At 32.3% G+C, this 19,900-nt stretch overlaps 1 protein-coding gene across 1 annotated transcript; it reads right to left on the bottom strand.

The window, feature by feature from the left end:
- Nucleotides 1-17,114: 17,114 nt before the first annotated feature.
- LOC132600036 (21 kDa protein-like) lies at nucleotides 17,115-18,090 on the bottom strand. Its single transcript, XM_060313170.1, has one exon. It carries the CDS (start codon nucleotides 17,984-17,986, stop codon nucleotides 17,333-17,335), a length of 654 nt encoding a protein of 217 aa, XP_060169153.1. The 5' UTR covers nucleotides 17,987-18,090; the 3' UTR covers nucleotides 17,115-17,332.
- Nucleotides 18,091-19,900: the final 1,810 nt, after the last annotated feature.

Below are 19,900 nucleotides of genomic sequence, written 5' to 3'. Positions count from 1 at the left end.
CAATCAAAAAAATTCAAAGTGATGGAGGAGGTGAGTTCATCAGTAATGAATTCATTAAACACTTGGAAAATTGTGGAATTATCAGGCAAATGTCATGTCCTAACACTCCTGAACAAAATAGGATTTCTGAGAGAAAACATAGGCATATAGTGGAAACTGTCTTGACACTGCTTTTTCATGTAAAACTTCCCCTATTCCTATGGGTAGAAGCTTTCCTCACTGTTGTATTCTTGATAAATAGACTACCTTCTTCAGTTCTCAAGACTGAAATTCCCTTTGTCAAGCTTCATGGGGCATCTCCTGATTACAATAGTCTCAAAGTCTTTGGTTGTAGGTGTTATCCTTATATTAAGGGTCAGAAAAAGTTTGCTCCAAAGACTTACCCTTATATGTTTATTGGTTATAACAATCTACACAAAGGTTACAAGTGCTATCAACCATCAACCAGGAGAGTTTTTGTGTCCAAACATGTGATATTTGATGAGCAGAATTTACCATATATGCAGAAGGACCTGTCATGCCCCGAACCATGGCCTGGGCGAAACACGGCACTCGGTGCCTTACTGCATGTGACCGAGCGAACGACATGGCTTGTTGAATCATCATGAGGCATAACATGAGCGGAATATAACGTGAATGCATGATGAACCTTTATAAAACGTAGTAAGTCATAATACTTAAAAAAAATACTTGTTTAAACATGAGTGCGGAAATAACATGAATGAGCCAAAATGGTTATACGACTCCGAATGTCTGACATAACATAACTGACTTGTCTAGTCTATGAAACCTCTATCATGAATCTGACTGGAACACATACTTACTGGGACAAGGCCCCCAGCATACCTTAGATGCATAACTAATTATAAAACAAAAGTTGACTAAACCCCGAATGAGATGGGGCTCACCAATGAGCTGATACGAATGTTGTTCTACTGAGCAGATGTGTCGTCCTGTATATCAGTACCTGCATCGTGAAATGCAGGCCCCTGGGCAATAAAAGGGGACGTCAGCACATTAAATGTATTGGTATGTAAAGCAACTGAAAGAAATAACATGGGACATGGAATAACATGATAAGAACTGAAACTGAAAACCTGGACATGAACATGAGCATGAGCATGAGTACATATATATATAACATAAGTAAAACATGATAAGTAGGGAGAGCATTTCATAAACCGACATGTGATATCACCACGTGAGTACGTGGAGTCTGGTACCTCGCCGGACCAGCAGAGCCCTCATACCTTGCCAGGGTATGAGGTGGTAACGTGCCTGATGGATCCATTCAATGTAAAATTAAGGTATCGTCCTAACTGGGCGGAGTGATCCTTGTCCTATGGTGGCTACATAGTTTCAGGCTATCTGAGCCTTCTCGGTAATTCGTGCAACTCCCAAAAAAATGAACATAATATAATTGGCTAAGAAGCCTATGATTTTCGTGAATAAACTTGTACTTGTCTTGTAATTATGATTTCACGAAATAACTTGTAAACATGGTTTCATGAAATAACTTCTAAACATGGTTTCATGAGATAACTTGTATTTAGTATGTATGTATCTTGTATCATAGCATGAAAGTAATTATATAATATAGTTGCATGAAAACTTGTAGACATTGTAGAATATTCATGAAATAATCATTCTTAGTCAAAACATGCATGCAAGAACCCATGGAATACAAGATATGGGTTTTCATAGATTACGGACGGATTCTCAATAATCATAAAGAAATATTAAAAACTCAATGATGGAATTATAACAATTCATACATAATATAATCATGGACATGGACCTAGGGTTATCATGAGCATGGTATTAAAACCCTAGTTTTAGTAGAGAATCAAAATTTTATGGATTATGAGGCGTGGGGAAGAACAATGATGTTCCCACACGTAGATAGTAACTCTACATACCTTAGTCGCTCCAAAACTTGAATTAAAGACTTGAGCTTTGAAGAAGATTTCCAAAATCTTGAATTCTTGAACCTTGAGATGGATTTTATTGAAAACCCTAGTTTATGAACAATGATTTCTTGCTTAGATTATTAGAGTATATGTTAGAATTGAGTTGGAATAATTAGAGTAGGCTTACCTTGGCGTTCTTGATGATGGAAGAGGATAGGAGATCATTATAGGGATTGAAGGAATGAAAAATAATGATGTGAACTGATACGGACGAATATATATATTGTTCTGGAAAATTAAAATTTCTGCCCAGTTAAATACTGGCCGTATTTTTTGAAATACGGACTGCACTGCGTCTCTTCAGTAAAATGGCCATAACTCTTTGTACAGATGTCCGTTTGACCCCCATAATATACCGTTGGAAAGTCATTTCAAAGATCTACAACTTTCATAAGGAAGTTTTCCCAAATTACAAATACGTTTTGAAATATGGGCCGTATACTGAAATACGGTCACTGTTCATAGGCGTAAACCCCCATCTTACAACTGAACAGGGAAATTCCAATTCCCATATTCTTTATCTGATTTTCTAAGTCTAGGATCATGGTCAAAGCTTAGTTTAAAGGTACGGGGTGTTACAAGACCACAGTGCACATACCTCTCAAAATGATTCCACTCACTTAGCTACTTTCCTTGAGTTTTTCTCTAATGTGCAGGATAAATCTCAGTCAAGCAGTGATGCTACCATCTCAGGGGAAGTGTTAGACACCACTTCTAACACCATTGATGTTCATGATGCTGATTCTGATGTTAACCATGAAGCAGACTTACCAGGTGCTGATGATCATGCAGCAGACTCACCTATTCATGATGCAAGTTATGGTGATGCAGAATCTGATGCAAGTGAAAGTACTGCTGATGATCAAGAGGTTGGTTCAGATGCTTTGCAGGAAACTGATCACATTTCTGTAGCTAATTCACAAGGCATATAGTTGGAGGTGGGTCTTTCAAAGTGGTTTAATGTTGAGAACTCTCAAAGTTCTCATACTGAGAATTCTCAAGCTCTTAATGACATTATAGAAGAGGAGGCACAACCTCCTGATGCTACAACAGGCCATCATATGATGACAAGGTTGAAGACACAGAAGGTGCCAATCACTCACACAGCACTATTAGCAGCATGTAGTGAACCAAAAAATATGGCTCAAGCACTCAAAAATCCAAATTGGTATGCTGCTATGAAGAAGGAACTTGATGCACTGCACCAGAATGAAACATGGACCGTGGTACCTAGAACTTCAGAGATGAATGTGGTTAGATCAAGATGGGTGTTCAAGACCAAACTTAAGTCAGACGGTTCTATAGATAGATATAAAGCCAGGCTGGTTGCTAAGGGGTATTCTCAGCTTGAGGGAATTGATTTTGAAGAAACCTTTAGTTCTGTGGTCAAGGCAACTACTATAAGAGTGGTGCTATTAGTTACTATCAGTCTGCAATGGTCCATTAGACAATTTGATGTCAAAAATGCATTCTTGCATGGACATCTGCAAAAAGAAGTTTATATGGCACAACCACCAGGTTTTATTGACTTTGAGTATCCCAATCATGTCTGCTTATTGCAGAAGGCTTTGTATGGTCTTAAACAAGCACCTATAGCATGGTTTGACAGGTTTAGTCTGCACTTACTTTACCTTGGTTTCAAGTGTAGTAGGGCAGACTCATCATTGTTTGTGCTGCATTGCACTAAAGGTACTATCCTACTCCTCCTATATGTTGATGATATAGTGATCATTGGCAGCTCTCCTTCACATGTTCAGGAAATAATCACAGCACTTGGTAAGGAATTTGCAATGAAGGACCTTGGTCCACTGCATTTCTTTCTTGGAATAGAAGTCACTTACTTTGATAGAGGTATTCATCTAAATCAAAGTAAGTATGCCACATAATTGCTTAAGAAAACTGATATGATCATCGCTAGGCAGTAAACACTCCTCTTGCACAGCAGCATGGATTGCATGAAGCTCAGGGAAGTCCTGTTAACACCTCAGTTTATAAAAGTATTGTAGGCAGCCTTCAGTATATCACTCTAACCAGGCCTGACATAACTCATGCAGTCAATCTAGCAAGTCAATTCATGCAAACTCCAAATAGTGAATACTTTCAGTCTGTCAAAAAGATTCTCAAATATGTGAAGTGAACAGTTCAGCTTGGACTTAGACTATTTGCCAAATCACCTCTTAGATTGTATGGTTTTTCTGATGTAGATTGGGGAGGATGTACTGCCACTAGGAGATCAACCACAGGATACTCAATCTATTTTGGTGCTAATTGTATTTCATGGGCTTCTAAGAAGCAGCATACAGTTGCAAGATCAAGTGTAGAGGCTGAGTACAGGGCACTAGCTTCAGCTGCAGCTGAAATCACATAGATAACATACATACTTCAAGATATTGGTGTCACACTGTCAACAGCTCCAACATTGTTTTGTGATAGCATCAGTGCACTTTACATGATTGTGAATCCAGTTCTTCATGCTAGAACCAAGCATATAGAAATGGCTTATCATTTTGTCAGGGAGAAAGTGGATAGAGGACAACTTATAATACAATTTATGAGATCACAAGATCAGCTTGCTGATATTCATACCAAGGCACTGACAAAGCAGTAGTTTGCAGGATTTAGAAGCAAGCTAGGAGTGGATGATCCACCTCTCACTAGCTTGAGGGGAAGTGTTAGAGACTAAGAGTCAGTAGCAATCTAGCTTGAAGGGAAGTGTTAGGGACTAAAAGTCAGTAGCAATCTAGTAGCAATAGAACTCTTCATTAGATAGAATAGAGATTATATATATGTATATCTTGTATATATCAGTGGTATATCTGTGTATATCCTTGGTGTATCAGGTGTACATGAGTATGATTAGGATACACACATGTAGTAGAAGTTAAGTAGGACTCATCATTCATCAATTATTGTAAGTATAAAGTTTATGTTCACAATCTAAAATGAAAATTGGACAAAGTTATCGATATGATTGTAGCACAAGATAAGTATAATTATCTTCATTATAGGAACGGTATAGTTCCGACTTTTTATGCTAGTATATTTTGTATGTATTGAACGGACCAAGTAGAGATACATGTTTTTGTACTGAATAACTAAAACAACTTCTCTAGTTCATTAAATGTACTTATACTCTTAATCTTGATATAATTACTACGATCAATGTGATTTGTTCATTATCTTGATTTATAAAAAGGTACGACTCTATTGTGAGTCAATGTATCTGATAGGTTGGATAGTAACAAATAACATTTGAGAAATAATAATAATTAGTTTATAGAATCCATGCCTCGACTTTGAGATTGATGATACCCCTTTATGGATGCTTATAAGTTTTCATGTGAAAACCTTGCAAGTGGATTTTGTATCCGTCACATGAAATAAGTTAAGCGAAAGTATGAAGGATTTAATTAGTCAATGAATTAAATTGTCAGTAATTTAATGAAAATTTAATTTAATTGACTGGTATCTGTAATCTTAACATGGGAAGTTAAATAAGTTAATGAAGGATTTCCAAATTAAACTGAGGATCAGTGCAATTGCAGTTTTTAGCGGAATAAATAGTAATTTATTGTGCTAGGATTAATTCATTCATATTCCGAATTAATACCACAATTGGAAGCCTCGTTATTAATATGTGGCCCCTGCTATGCCTAATTGTTCTAGAACTTGAAAAATAAGATTCTTTGGGGAAAAGAAAAGTCCACCCGTTTTGCTAGGGTTTTACACCCTAAAACGTGGCTATATATACAAGGCTTTTCAGCCTTAAGAGGTAAACCTTTTTCTTAGCCGTAATACTCGCCACTCGAGTATTCTGTTTCATAGAACACTTTCGTTCATAGCAGAAGACTGCAGACCGTGGAGCTGAAGGAAGATTGCGTGGATGCTTGAAGGTTCGATTTGCGGTCGCGGTTACGCTTCAAGAGATAAGTATCGATTTTATGTTTGATTAAAATCTGAGATTATGTGTTGTCTATGTTACATGCAAGTTCGATCCTGACTATTTGCTTCCGCTGTTTATGCATGTATTCAATTAATTAGGATCAGAGTTAACTTATCTCCCACTTAGACTTTTAACCTTGCATCTACAACTTTCATATGTATTCCTTTTGCATGACTATTAAAAGTCCTAGCCAATAAGCTCTTTGCAAAAAAAAAAAATCAAGTTGTTTTCTGATGCAACTTCGTGTAGTAGTGCTTAGTCGTAATTGACCGATTCTGTACTAAGATCTTCAGGAATCCTATTAGTATGTTAGAGTGCAAAATATCAAAAATCCAAGTATAAATATAATTAATTCCAAAAACTCCAAGTAAGACAAAATATGTGTAGACGGCATTGATTTTTCGTGTTATCAATTTATAACATTAATTACTGATTTTCTTCATGTAAAAAGTTAACCAAGTTTTAATTCTATAAATAATTAATAAACATATATTAAAATAAAATAAGAAAACAATTCGACAGCTCTAAAGTACTTAGACTTTTTCTACATGAATATATTTAATACGAGGGGAAATGACAAAGGAAGAAAAAGAAATGGTTATTCAATGCCGTCTATGCATATTTTGTGAGAAAAGGACCAAAATCATCCATAATGTTTGGGTTTGGATCAAAATCATACATATTCTTTCACATGGTGCACTAATAGTACATTATGTTTGCATAAGTGGTGCACTTTTAGTCACAATCCCAAATAAATTTAACGGAAAAGAACAAAAATGCCCCTGAACTTTTAGAAAAGGTATAAAAATACCCTTTATTCATCTATTTTGCAAAAACTACCCCTCAATTCAACTTTTTGGCTCATTTATTCCCCTTGATTAACGGACAACACTAATTTTTTTTTTTTTTAAAAAAATTAAATTGCACATGATATTTTATTACTGAAAAATTGATTTATTCTTTTAAAAAGAAATCTGAAAAATCGTTATTTGTAGAATAAGGAAAAATAATTTTTCAACATCCATTTCTTTAAAAAAACAAATGTAGTAAGCCTTATATATATATATATATATATATATATATATATATATATATATATAAAACAGAATTGGATTTTCATTAAAACATGTGGAATTTTTTTAAGTTTGGAAAAAAAAAATTAACGGGTGGAAACCCCATTTTTTTTTTAGAAAATTCAATTTTTAAATCTGAAAAACTGATTGGTTTTTTAAGTAAATTGTGCAAAACTAATACTCCATAATTTTCTTCTATATTTAAAAAAAGATAGTTTTCTGGTTTTTTTTTTTTTTTTAAACACAGTTTTTCCATAAAAAATTTAATTTTTTCAGATTTTTATAAAAATCCAATTTTTCACATTTTGAAAAGAAAAAAAATTAGTGTTGTCCGTTAGTCAAGGTTTTACTCGTTAAAAAAAAGTTTTCCAAATTTTAAAAAATTCCACGGTTTCAGATTTCTTTTTAAAAGAATAAATCAATTTTTCAGTAATAAAATGTCATGTGCAATTTATTTTTTATTTTTTTAAAAAAAAATTAGTGTTGTCCGTTAGTCAAGGGGAATAAATGAGCCAAAAAGGTGAATTGAGGGGTAGTTTTAGCAAAATAGATGAATAAAGGGTATTTTTATACCTTTTCTAAAAGTTTAGGGGCATTTTTGTTCTTTTCCGTTAAATTTATTTGGGATTGTGACTAAAAGTGCACCACTTATGCAAACATAATGTACTATTAGTGCACCATGTGAAAAAATATGTATGATTTTGATCCAAACCCAAACATTATGGATGATTTTGGTCCTTTTCTCCATATTTTGTCTTACTGCATGGGTTTCTTGGAATTATATTTATACTTGGAGTTTTTGAAATTTTGCACTCTAACGTAATAATTTTTGGTGGGAATTATGATTTAAGTTCTCTAATTGAACAATTCCCTTAGCTCATTTAATGAGCCTCATTATTCAAAGTTTTTACTATAGCTTGTGCCGACCAGGCTTCCTCTCCGTGCATACCGCAACCTGTCTCAGAAGTCAAACAAAACAAATAAATAAAACATGGAGTAAATATTTGACCAAATTATGATAGTATATCAAGCTACGTTATTTATTCCATAATAAAAATCTTAACAAAAAAAGTATAAAGTATAAAGTAGAGGTCTTTGATCTTAGTTACTTCAGATTGTCGCTTTTACATTGAACATGAAATACATACGTTAGCTGGTGCTTACCATTGAGAAACCTTCCAGCCAATTTTTTAACTAAATTAAGAAACTACAACTGTTAAAGTTAAAACTACATCTAAAAGGACGGCGCAGTTGTTCTACCTCTTTTATTAATTATCTAATAATTATGTTTTCAATATGCTTGTTTTACGTAAAGGCTTGAATTTTTTTCATAAATAAAAAAACGTGGTCACTAGGATTGAGCCTATGACCTCGGTTTACTCTTTACCACGTTGAAATATGTTGCTATCTCATTTAAAAGTTTAACCAGTTAAAAATAACAAACTTTTGTTTAATTAGTTATGCTTTCAACATTCCTATATTATATAAAATGGACAATAATTGTTTTTACAACGTTTTGTCCAGCTCATAACTTTAAAACAGTTACTATAAAGTAGCACAAAATCTATATAAATCTTTTTAGAGATACTCCCAACATATGATAGACCAAATATATTTTCTAACACCCTCTCAGACATATAGGGTTCTAGAGTACATATGGACTAACATATTTTTGCTTTTTTTTCTTCTTTTCGTATATTTAGTTTTTCCTTTGTCAATCACCCGTGAAAAAGAAAAAAAATCGAACAGTGAGAATAAGCCCACCAGACTAATTAAAGAAGAAAATTATAGTAGAAAGAGTAGTTTCGATAAGGCAATAAGGCCAAGTAGCAAATATTAAGAGCTAAAAATTGTCCCCAACTAATTTATGTGGATAACTTTCCTCCCTTTTTTAATTCCATTTTCATTTTTCAAGAGCATTTACCTAAGAAGTCGAAGGAAAAAGCTACTAGTATAAGGTTGGGTGGTGAGTGATGCCAACGGTTTGATTAGCTTGTGCTTAGCAGGCAGATTTTCAGCTGTTCTTGCGCCCACTTGTATCGACAATATTATTTAAACAGACAAAATCATGCTGGAGATTGTTTGACCAACGTTGTGCTTAGATGATGGTTAATTTTATTCTACAAGCTTAAAATACTGTATCTGGAGATCTCAAATATTCTTAATATCTCATAATTTAGATGCTACACTACATTGAAGTGTAAAGTAGGTCATAATTGGGCACAAAATAAGGCGATTTGCATGTTGAGTGACTTTCTAGCAAATTCTAGACTCCGAGCGGAAAAGTTGCATCACGTGGCCATTCGGTTAAATATATTACTACTATATAGAAGCATGGGCGTGTCTGCCTTTCGTCGTCAACCAAAAAAAAAGTGTGGCCTCACCTAAACATCAACCAATATTAAAAAAAAAAACAAAAAAAAAGTATGGGCCCCAACTAAATCAAGCAATATTAAAAAAATGAATCTCATATTAAAAAAAATAATGTCAAAAAAAAAAAATGCAGCTCATATTAAAAAATCAAACAATATTTATGTAATTTCCAAAGTATCTCATTAAATCAATAATGATGGATTCATTGCCACATACCAATCCATTAGTGGGAGCAAATGAAATTATTGTACAGCAACACACTTAAAATATTTATATATTCTAACTATATAGAAGAGCCGGTTGGGCTCCTTTTGCGTCGTCCGTAAAAAAAATTGTGGGCCCCATATATATTAAACAACAACTAATATTAAAAAAAATGTGGGCCCCATTTTAAACACCAATCGGTATTAAAAAAAAAGGAAGAAAAAAAGTGGAACCCACCACATCCAAACTCATGGGAAAAAAAAGTGGACCCCATATTAACAAAATCAAGCAATATTAAAAAAAAGTGAATCCCATATTAAAAAAACAAACAATATTAAAAAAAATGTGTGGGCCCCACCTAAACATCAACCAATATTAAAAAAAGTGTGGGCCCCAACTAAATCAAGCAATATTAAAAAAATCCCATATTTAAAAAAAAAACAATGTAAAAAAAAAAGTGCAGCTCATATTAAAAAATCAAACAATATTTATGTAATTTCCAAAGTATCTCATTAAATCAATAATGATGGATTCATTGTCACATGCGTATCAATCCATTAGTGGAAGCGAATGAAATTACTGTACAACAACATGCTTAAAATACTTATATATTCTAACTATATAGAAGAGCCGGTTGGGCTCCTTTTGCGTCGTCCGTTGTGGGGCCCCATAAAAAAATTATGGGCCTCATATATATTAAACAACAACTAAAATAAAATTTTAAAAAAATTATGGGCCTCATATATATTAAACAACAACTAAAATAAAAAAAAATGTGGGCCCTATATTTATTAAACAACAACTAATATTAAAAAAAAAAAATTGTGAGCCCCATTTTAAACACCAACCAGTATTGAAAAAAAAAAAAAAAAAAAAAGTGGAACCCACCACATCCAAACTCACTGGAAAAAAAAGTGGACCCCATATTAACAAAATCAAGCAATATTAAAAAAAAGTGAATCCCATATTAAAAAAACAAACAATATTAAAAAAAATGTGTGGGCCCCACCTAAACATCAACCAATATTAAAAAAAGTGTGGGCCCCAACTAAATCAAGCAATATTAAAAAATCTCATATTTAAAAAAAAAACAATGTCAAAAAAAAAGTGCAGCTCATATTAAAAAATCAAACAATATTTATGTAATTTCCAAAGTATCTCATTAAATCAATAATGATGGATTCATTGCCACATGCGTATCAATCCATTAGTGGAAGCGAATGAAATTATTGTACAACAACATACTTAAAATACTTATATATTCTAACTATATAGAAGAGCCGGTTGGGCTCCTTTTGCGTCGTCCGTTGTGGGGCCCCATAAAAAAAATTATGGGCCTCATATATATTAAACAACAACTAAAATAAAATTTTAAAAAAATTATGGGCCTCATATATATTAAACAACAACTAAAATAAAATTTTAAAAAAATTATGGGCCTCGTATATATTAAACAACAACTAAAATAAAAAAAATTGTGGGCCCTATATTTATTAAACAACAACTAATATTAAAAAAAAAATTGTGAGCCCCATTGTAAACACCAACCAGTATTAAAAAAAAAAAGGAAGAAAAAAAGTGGAACCCACCACATCCAAACTCACGGGAAAAAAAAGTAGACCCCATATTAACAAAATCAAGAAATATTAAAAAAAAAAATGAATTCCATATTAAAAAAAACAAACAAGGTAACAAACAATGTTAAAAAAAATTGTGGACCCCACCTAAACATCAACCAATATTAAAAATAAAAATAAAAAAAAAGTGTGGGCCCCACCTAAACATCGACCAATATTAAAAAATGTGTGGGCCCCAACTAAATCAAGCAATATTAAAAAAATCCCATATTTAAAAAAAAAACAATGTCAAAAAAAAAGTGCAGCTCATATTAAAAAATCAAACAATATTTATGTAATTTCCAAAGTATCTCATTAAATCAATAATGATGGATTCATTGCCACATGCGTATCAATCTATTAGTGGGAGCAAATGAAATTATTGTACAACAACATACTTAAAATATTTATATATTCTAACTATATAGAAGAGCCGGTTGGGCTCCTTTTGCGTCGTCCGTAAAAAAAATTGTGGATCTCATATATATTAAACAACAACTAATATTAAAAAAAAATTGTGGGCCCCATTTTAAACACCAACCAGTATTAAAAAAAAGGAAGAAAAAAAGTGGAACCCACCACATCCAAACTCACGGGAAAAAAAAGTGGACCCCATATTAACAAAATCAAGCAATATTAAAAAAAAAAAGTGAATCCCAAATTAAAAAAACAAACAATGTAACAAACAAAAAAAAATGGACCCCATATTAACAAAATCAAGCAATATTAAAAAAAAAAGTGAATCCCATATTAAAAAAACAAACAATGTTAAAAAGGAATTGTGGGCCCCATATTAAACACCAACCAGTATTAAAAATAAAAAAAATAAAAAAGTGGAACCCACCACATCCAAACTCACGGGAAAAAAAAGTGGACCCCATATTAACAAAATCAAGCAATATTAAAAAAAAAAAAGTGAATCCCATATTAAAAAAATAAACAATGTTAAAAAAAATGCTTAGAAAATCAAACAATTAAATCAATAATGATGGACTCATTGTCACAGGCGTATCAACCCATTAGTGAGAGTAAATGAAATTATTGTACAGCAACATACTTAAAATACTTATATATTAAAATAAGATAGAATTTAATTACTTTTTCATTTTTTCCTTACTCTAATAAATGTGAAAAGAGATTAATGTCATAAAACAAAAAATAATATTAAATGGAGATCAAATAATTAATAAGGTAAATTAGTGAAATTATAATTCTAATTGACGTTTCCTTAAAAAACCGTATAAAAAATAACATGACAAGTAAAATGAGTTAAACAAAAAATATTTACTAAAAATTAAAAAATAGAAGTTCTTCATTTAAATAGAAAATCAAATTTCTACTTTGTTTCATTTTAAACATGTAAAATTAATATAATAATTTGAATTAGAATTATCCAAATCAAAATTTGATAAAAAAATTATATGTATTACTTTACTATTACTACTATATAGAATAGCCAGTTTATAGAGGCAAGATCGTCGTCCGTGTTCGGTCCTACTTTTTTATTTAAGGGTAAAAAAATCCTTTGAGGTCCCACCCACTTTTTTATTTAAGGGCAAAAAAATGACATTTTATACTTTATATTACCAACTCTTCTAAAAAGTAGATAGAAATACTTTATTATATTTCTATTTTTCTACTATATAGAAGCATCGGTTTACCCATGCTTTGTCGACAGTCACTCTTAAAAAAAAAAAAAAAAAAAAAAAAAGGTGAACCCCACCCTCTCCAAACGCATGAAAAAAAAAGAGTGGACCCCACTCTCTCCAAACTCATGAAAAAAAGAGTGGACCTCATATTAAAAAAAAAAAAGGCAACGTCAAAAAAAAAAAACGTGCACCCCATATATTAAAAAATCAAACAATATTCATATAATTCCCAAAGTATCCTCATCAAGTCAATAATAGTGGATTCATTGCCACATGTATATTAACCCATTAGTGAAAGCAAATGAAATTATTGCACAGCAAAAAATATGGACCCCATTCCGCCATGTCATTTATTTGTTATGTTTACTAAAATAAATATACTTAAAATATATATATTTAAAAAATAAGATACAATTTAATTACTTTTTTATTTTTATTCTTACTCTAACAAATGTGAAAAGAGATTAATATCAAATGAAGATCAAATAATGAATAAGGTTAATTAATCAAATTATAATTCTAATTCACGTTTCCTTAAAAAACCATGCAAAAGACAACATGACAAGTAAAATGAGTTAAACCGAGAATATTTACCAAAACTTAAAAAATAGTATTTCTTCGTTTAAATAGAAAATTAATTTCTACTTTGTTTCGTTTTAAACATGTAAAATTAATTTAATAATTTGAATTAGAATTATCCAAATCAAAATTTGATAAAAAATAATAAGTATTTTACACTTTTAAATTAATTGAATTAAAATTGAAAGTATCAACTGATGCTTAAATATTACTATTATTTTATCTCAAAGAGAGGAAAATAGTTTTCTTTTAAACAAGTCTTCTCTTTTAAAAAGTATTAATAAATTTTCGTAGCAAACACGAATAAAATAAAGTTTTAGATTCCGAGCACAAACTACAATGTTATATTAATCGTATTTTGAACATAGTATATATATATATATATATTATCACTATCTAAACACAACTACGTATATATAGATATACTATAATCCGAAGTGTTGGGCCCGTGCACAGCACGGGTATAGGCCGTCTAGTGACATAAAATAGCCGGATTCCTTTTTAAGCCGGTTTAGCCCACTTTACACATTTAAAAAAAAAAATCTATTACCTGGTGGCCAACAAACTTTCTCCACCAGTATCCAGATTTATAGCCCAATTTGTGGTGCATGTGAGCCCATGGTTTCTCCGCCAAACTAGGTAGTTTATATATATATTTCTTACGATTGAACAAACATTATTCGTTGGCACCCATGCTTTAAAAAGGCTTAATATTGAATTTGGTTGAATGTTAAGTTATTTAGTATTTTATCAAAGGAAAGGTATCAATTCCCACTAAATACATTTTTTGTTTTCTATTTTAGTGGTTTACCCATATTATTGAAATTCTAAATCAGCCTCTGCCAGTATCACTACCTAAAAACAGTACTACTTTTTCTTCTTCTCCTCCTCCTCGTGTACATTTTGTGTATATTCCATGTATATCTTTGTATATTCATTATATTTGTGCTGAAAAATAAGATAAATAATTTTGTGCCTTGGATCTAACAGCTTGCGAGCAATACAATAAATCAACTTTTAACCCGTGTGCTGAAGTCATAAGTTGCAAATTTTTAAAAAGTTTAATTAAACTATTTGGCCTTTTTTCTTTCTACTGCTTTTATTTTGCCAAAAAAAAATTCCTCTCCTGAACCTTTTGATGGAGATTAATAATAACTTTACTTACTTGTAACTCACTTCGATGAAAAAGTTATTAGAAATCTGACATAAATATAAATAAAAAAGCATTAATGCTAAAGATTAAATAATTTATGTCACCAAACTTCTTTAACATCCTTAACATTAATGCTTCTTATTTTCAAAAAAGTAAACTTCAGACCCACATGACTGATAAATTGAAGTAGGCTTAATACCCAGATGGACCCTTAAACTTGACATGTTTTGTAAGATAGACATATAAACTTATAAGGTGACCAGATAGACACTTAAACTTACTCAAAGTATATTTTTCAAGTTTTTCAGTTGTTTTGAAAACAAAAACTATATTTTTCAAACACTCACAATTTTCATGGCCAAACAAGCCCTAAATATATCACAAAATATTTTTTTTAAAATGCAAAAATAAGGCAAACGCATATACATGAGACTATAAATATGCACTTAAACCAATAAATACTCGCTAATCGCAATTTTGCAGCTTTCAATTAACTCGGTTTTTTTTTACACTTGAATAATTAAAAAACAATAATTTTAACCAATAAAAATCCTTAAAAAAAGAAATTTCAAATTAAAAAAAATCTTTTTTTTAAGGATTTTCTTCTCGGCTTTATAGTTTTCTTAATTTGAAATTTCTTTTACACTTGAAATACTGAACTTAGAAATTTCTTAATTTGAAATTTCTTTTTTTAAGGATTTTTATTGGTTAAAGTTATTGTTTTTTAATTATTCAAGTGTAAAAAAACAATCCGAGTTAATTGAAAGCTGCAAAATTGCGATTAGCGAGTATTTATTGGTTTAAGTGCACATTTATAGTCTCATGTATATGCGTTTGCCTTATTTTTGCATTTTAAAAAAAATATTTTGTGATATATTTAGGGCTTGTTTGGCCATGAAAATTGTGAGTGTTTGAAAAATATAGTTTTTGTTTTCAAAACAACTGAAAAACTTGAAAAATACACTTTGAGTAAGTTTAAGTGTCTATCTGGTCACCTTATAAGTTTATATGCCTATCTTACAAAACATGCCAAGTTTAAGGGTCCATCTAGGTATTAAACGAGACGGATCACGGGATCAGAGTTCAGACCCTCATATACTAAAGTTTAAATTAGTGTACAACTTTTGGCTACTTGTCTATGTTTTTCTGGGCTAGTGACAAAACGAACTTCTTGGCTAAGCAGATACAATTGAGTGTAAAAGGTTATACATTTATGTCATTTCCCTTTTTTCCTTTGTAATTTAGTTTGAAGAACCACCAAATCCAAATTAATGGAGTTCATGTAGACCTGATGATGCCAAATTAATGGAGTTCATGTAGACCTGATGATGCCAAATTAATGGAGTTCATGTAGACCTGATGATGACACTATATGAAGGGTGTCAAATTTTACCCATGAAAATATAGCTCGCTCAATGAGGTTTAGGCAGGTTGGTTGAGTATATATACTCTTGCCAGTTTAGGCATAATCCATCTAAAAGCTTTGGGCTTGATCTACATTGCATATGTAGCACGAATTTACCATAAGAAGAATTATCAAAGCATAAAAAATAAAAAATAAAATGTCTAGTTTGGTTTGTCTGATATATAGTCATGATAAACAAAAGAACTTTTATTAGTTTAATTTCCTAATTAAATAAGACTATATATATATAGAAGAACCAACTAGTAAATGAATTTTTTGTTTGAGTTGGACACGTATATACAACAACAACATACCAGTGAAATCCCACAATGTGGGGGTCTGGGGAGGATAAAGTATATGCAAACCTTACCCCTATCTTGGAGGCTGTTTCCGAAAGACTCTCGGCTCAAGAGAAAACACGTCGAGAAAAGGTCAGATAAGCACAAGCAGTTCAAAGCAAAATGAAAATGAAACTAAAGAAAGCGAAAAAGTCATGATAGAGCCGTCTGAAAAAAAGAAGCAATAGCTACCACAGATAAATAAGATAATCGAAGTACGAGAAACAAAATATAGTAGCAAGAATCAAAGGACAATAGACTATAGATCAAAACTGCGACTACCTACTAGCCTTCTACCCTAATCTGAGTCCTCCATAACCTCCTATCTAAGGTCATGTCCACGGTAAGCTAGAACTGCGCCATGTCCTATTTAAGCACCTCTCTCCAATACTTCTTCGGCCTATCTCTACATCTTCTGAAACCATCCATAGCTAACCTTTCACACCTCCGCACTGGGGCATAGTGTCTCTCCTCCTCACGTGCCCAAACCATCTCAGCCTCGCTTCCCGTATCTTGTCCTCCACTGATGCCACTCCCACCTTATCCCGAATATCTTCATTCCTAATCCTATCTTGCCTGGTGTGCCCACACATCCATCGCAACATTCTCATTTCCGCAACTTTCATCTTTTGGACGTGAAAGTTCTTGACTGCCCAACACTCTGGCCCGTATAGTGGACACGTCTATATGATCTACTTTTTAGTCCAAATTAACTCGACTAAGCAACATTTTACATAATAATTTACAGATAAACTCGAGTTTCTTTTACTCTTTATTGCTTATTAACCAATTGTATCTTATTTTGCTTTAATTAGATCATTATCCCTTGTCTAGATTTTAATTTCTTATGGCAATATCGAACTAGATGTACTGAAACGTGTTTCAAATGTAGTAATACAAGGAAAAGAAAACAAGAAATAAAGAGTATCAAAATCTATTATACGGAGAGAGAACTGAAGTTACATATGCTTTGACATACATAACAAAAATAATAGAAAGATTAAAAATCAAATGCAGAGCTTCTGAATTCTAGGGCTTGTTAATTTTGCCAGAGTTGGAGTGATGGGAAGCCTTGTGCCTAATAGCGTATCCATTAAACAAAGCTAAAGCATTGCTAGTGACTTGTGCAACATTTAGAACCTTAGCTTTAATTGTAGCCTTTACTCTATAACCACCCAATTTGTGGCCAGAGATCCCATCCATGCAAGTGAAAGCATCAGTCAAAACTGTGCTAAGCCAAGTTTGAACATTACTCCTATGCCATAACATATCACTTTCCTTGTCTAAATTCAAATGGTGAAGCTCTTCCACGGAGTTGAAAAGCAAGGAAACGCCATCTGAGATTTGATCTAAACAATCTTTCACCACTTGATAATCCTTAGACTTGGTTTGTTCGAGTTGTTTACAAACCTTGTTCACGTAAGCTTTCGTGTAGATAGCTTTTACTAAGCTCACTTTCAATGCTGCTTGAGCTAGCTCTTGGGGTTCAGATGCGGGAGTGACATAATTTGACAAAGAAGTCATGCACAACTTTGGATAATGAGTGCGCCTGCATTGTGCCTCCACAAATTTGTTAACACGAGGTTGTGAATGACTAGCACTAGTGCCCTCCACTCCTCCAACAAATGTGAAGATAGAGACATTGAAGAGAAACAAAATTAGAGAAAGGGTAATTTTCTCCATTATATTTGGGAAATAGAAGGAAGCAAAAGCTATAGGTGTATGAAAAGAGTAACACTTTGACAATTGTCTTGATTCTTGGTGTGGAAATGTGAAGAGAGTATGGGTTATTGAGCAATGTCGATTTATGAAAAGGTTGCTAGGCAGTTGGGGTTTATATAGAAATCAATTAAAGGGTTTGTCACATACGTAAGAGTTGACTTCGTTTCCTTTAATTTAATGATTCTACACGTGCAAGAACCTTCAAAGAACTGGGTGCAGAGTTTGCAATTAATTCTTGTCAAAGGAATTGATTTATTTTCTTTTGATTTACTTAACGGTTGCTTATTTTGTCTATAATAACAATAATGTTAAAAGATTGAAACAAACAAAAAAGAAGAAGAAAGGTTTGCTTGAGAAAAGATTTTTTTACTGTTGTAGTTTCTCCACTTAAAATTTGGTGTAAGCACGTAAATTTCTACCAAATGACAACTCGCCTTGATATTAGAATGATTTTTAAAAATAAACTCAAACAATGGGATAAATTCCATAAACCAAGACAAATTGGTTATCTTGGTTATCTCAGTGATGCCAACGGTTTGATTAGCTTGTGCAGAGTACGCTTCCTCATCCATGAATACCGCAACTTGTCTCAGACAAATTAAATAAATTAATATAAGAGTAAACTGCTGACCAACATCATGCTTGTATCAAGCTAAATTATTTATTCCATTGTATTATTTTATAAATCTTAAATAATATTAGAGTATAATGTAGAGATCTGAGATCTCATAATTCAGATTGTCACTTTCATTTTGAAGATCAAATACACATCTGAAAGGCTCACACTGTAGCTGGAGCTTACCATTTGAGAATCCTTCCAGCCAATTTTTATTCTTAATAAGTACAAAAAAGCAACAACTTGCTCAAATAAAAAATGTACATGTAAGGATAAAGATGTTGTGCTTTACCTCCTTTACATAGGTTGAAGGAAATTTGTTGCTAAAACGGACTTATAAAAGTTGTCTTGAAACAATAGGCATCAAAACTTGAACTTGTTAAGTTGATAGCTTCTTTTCAAATTAATGTTATCATTTCCGCAAAAACACTATACTCTTTCGTTAATTTATGTTTGAGAATTTTGTAGAACAAATCAAAAGATTGAAGTGAGACACGACATCAGTTTAGGTCGAATTGAAGGAAGGTGATTAAACCGTCCAAAAATTCAGAAGAGAGTTAAATTAATAATGTATGTACGTAATATCATGTTCTCAAAAACTTGGAGCAGCTAACTTCACGGTCCATGCACACGGAATCTAGGACATATTCAAAGAAAACTAGTCAACCCCATCACCTCATTTCGATGGCTTTCACTGTTTCACAACATAACTTTCTTGCTTCTTTTTCTTTTTGGCCCTCCTCTTTACTCAGAAACCTGCCAAATATAAGAAATAAATAGGGATCGTTCGACCAACTAAACATTTTAGTAATAATAAGTAAGCAAGAAAATATTATCCTAAGAATTTATAATTAATTTAAGAAAACACTACGTGAGTGAGATGACGTGCGGATTGGGTGGTCAAGGAGGGGGGCATTGGAGGGTGGAGAGGAGACACATTTGTGAAACTTGTTCTCCCTACTCCCACTAGGAAAGCATTTTTAAAAAACTTACTTTCCTAGCCGGGGAAATGCTTTCTAAAACATTTTGACCTATTAAACATGAAAAATATTTTTAAAAAGATACGAACAATAAATCTAGAGAGTAAGTTCTATTCCAAGACGACAGTTGAATATTTCTGTCGTGTTTAGTTTATCTGGCTAAACCAAACCGCCTGTAACCTTAAATTTTTATTGCCAAGATCTGGAAATACATGTTATGAGATGAAATTAAACAGAGCTGTTATGGCTACTAAGATCCATTTCCATATCATAAAAATT

Source organism: Lycium barbarum, chromosome 6 (assembly GCF_019175385.1).
Source record: "Lycium barbarum isolate Lr01 chromosome 6, ASM1917538v2, whole genome shotgun sequence".
NCBI classification, from domain to species: Eukaryota; Viridiplantae; Streptophyta; class Magnoliopsida; order Solanales; family Solanaceae; genus Lycium; species Lycium barbarum.
The sequence above is the reverse complement of the archived record's forward strand: the minus strand, read 5'-3'. Positions and strand labels throughout refer to the sequence as shown.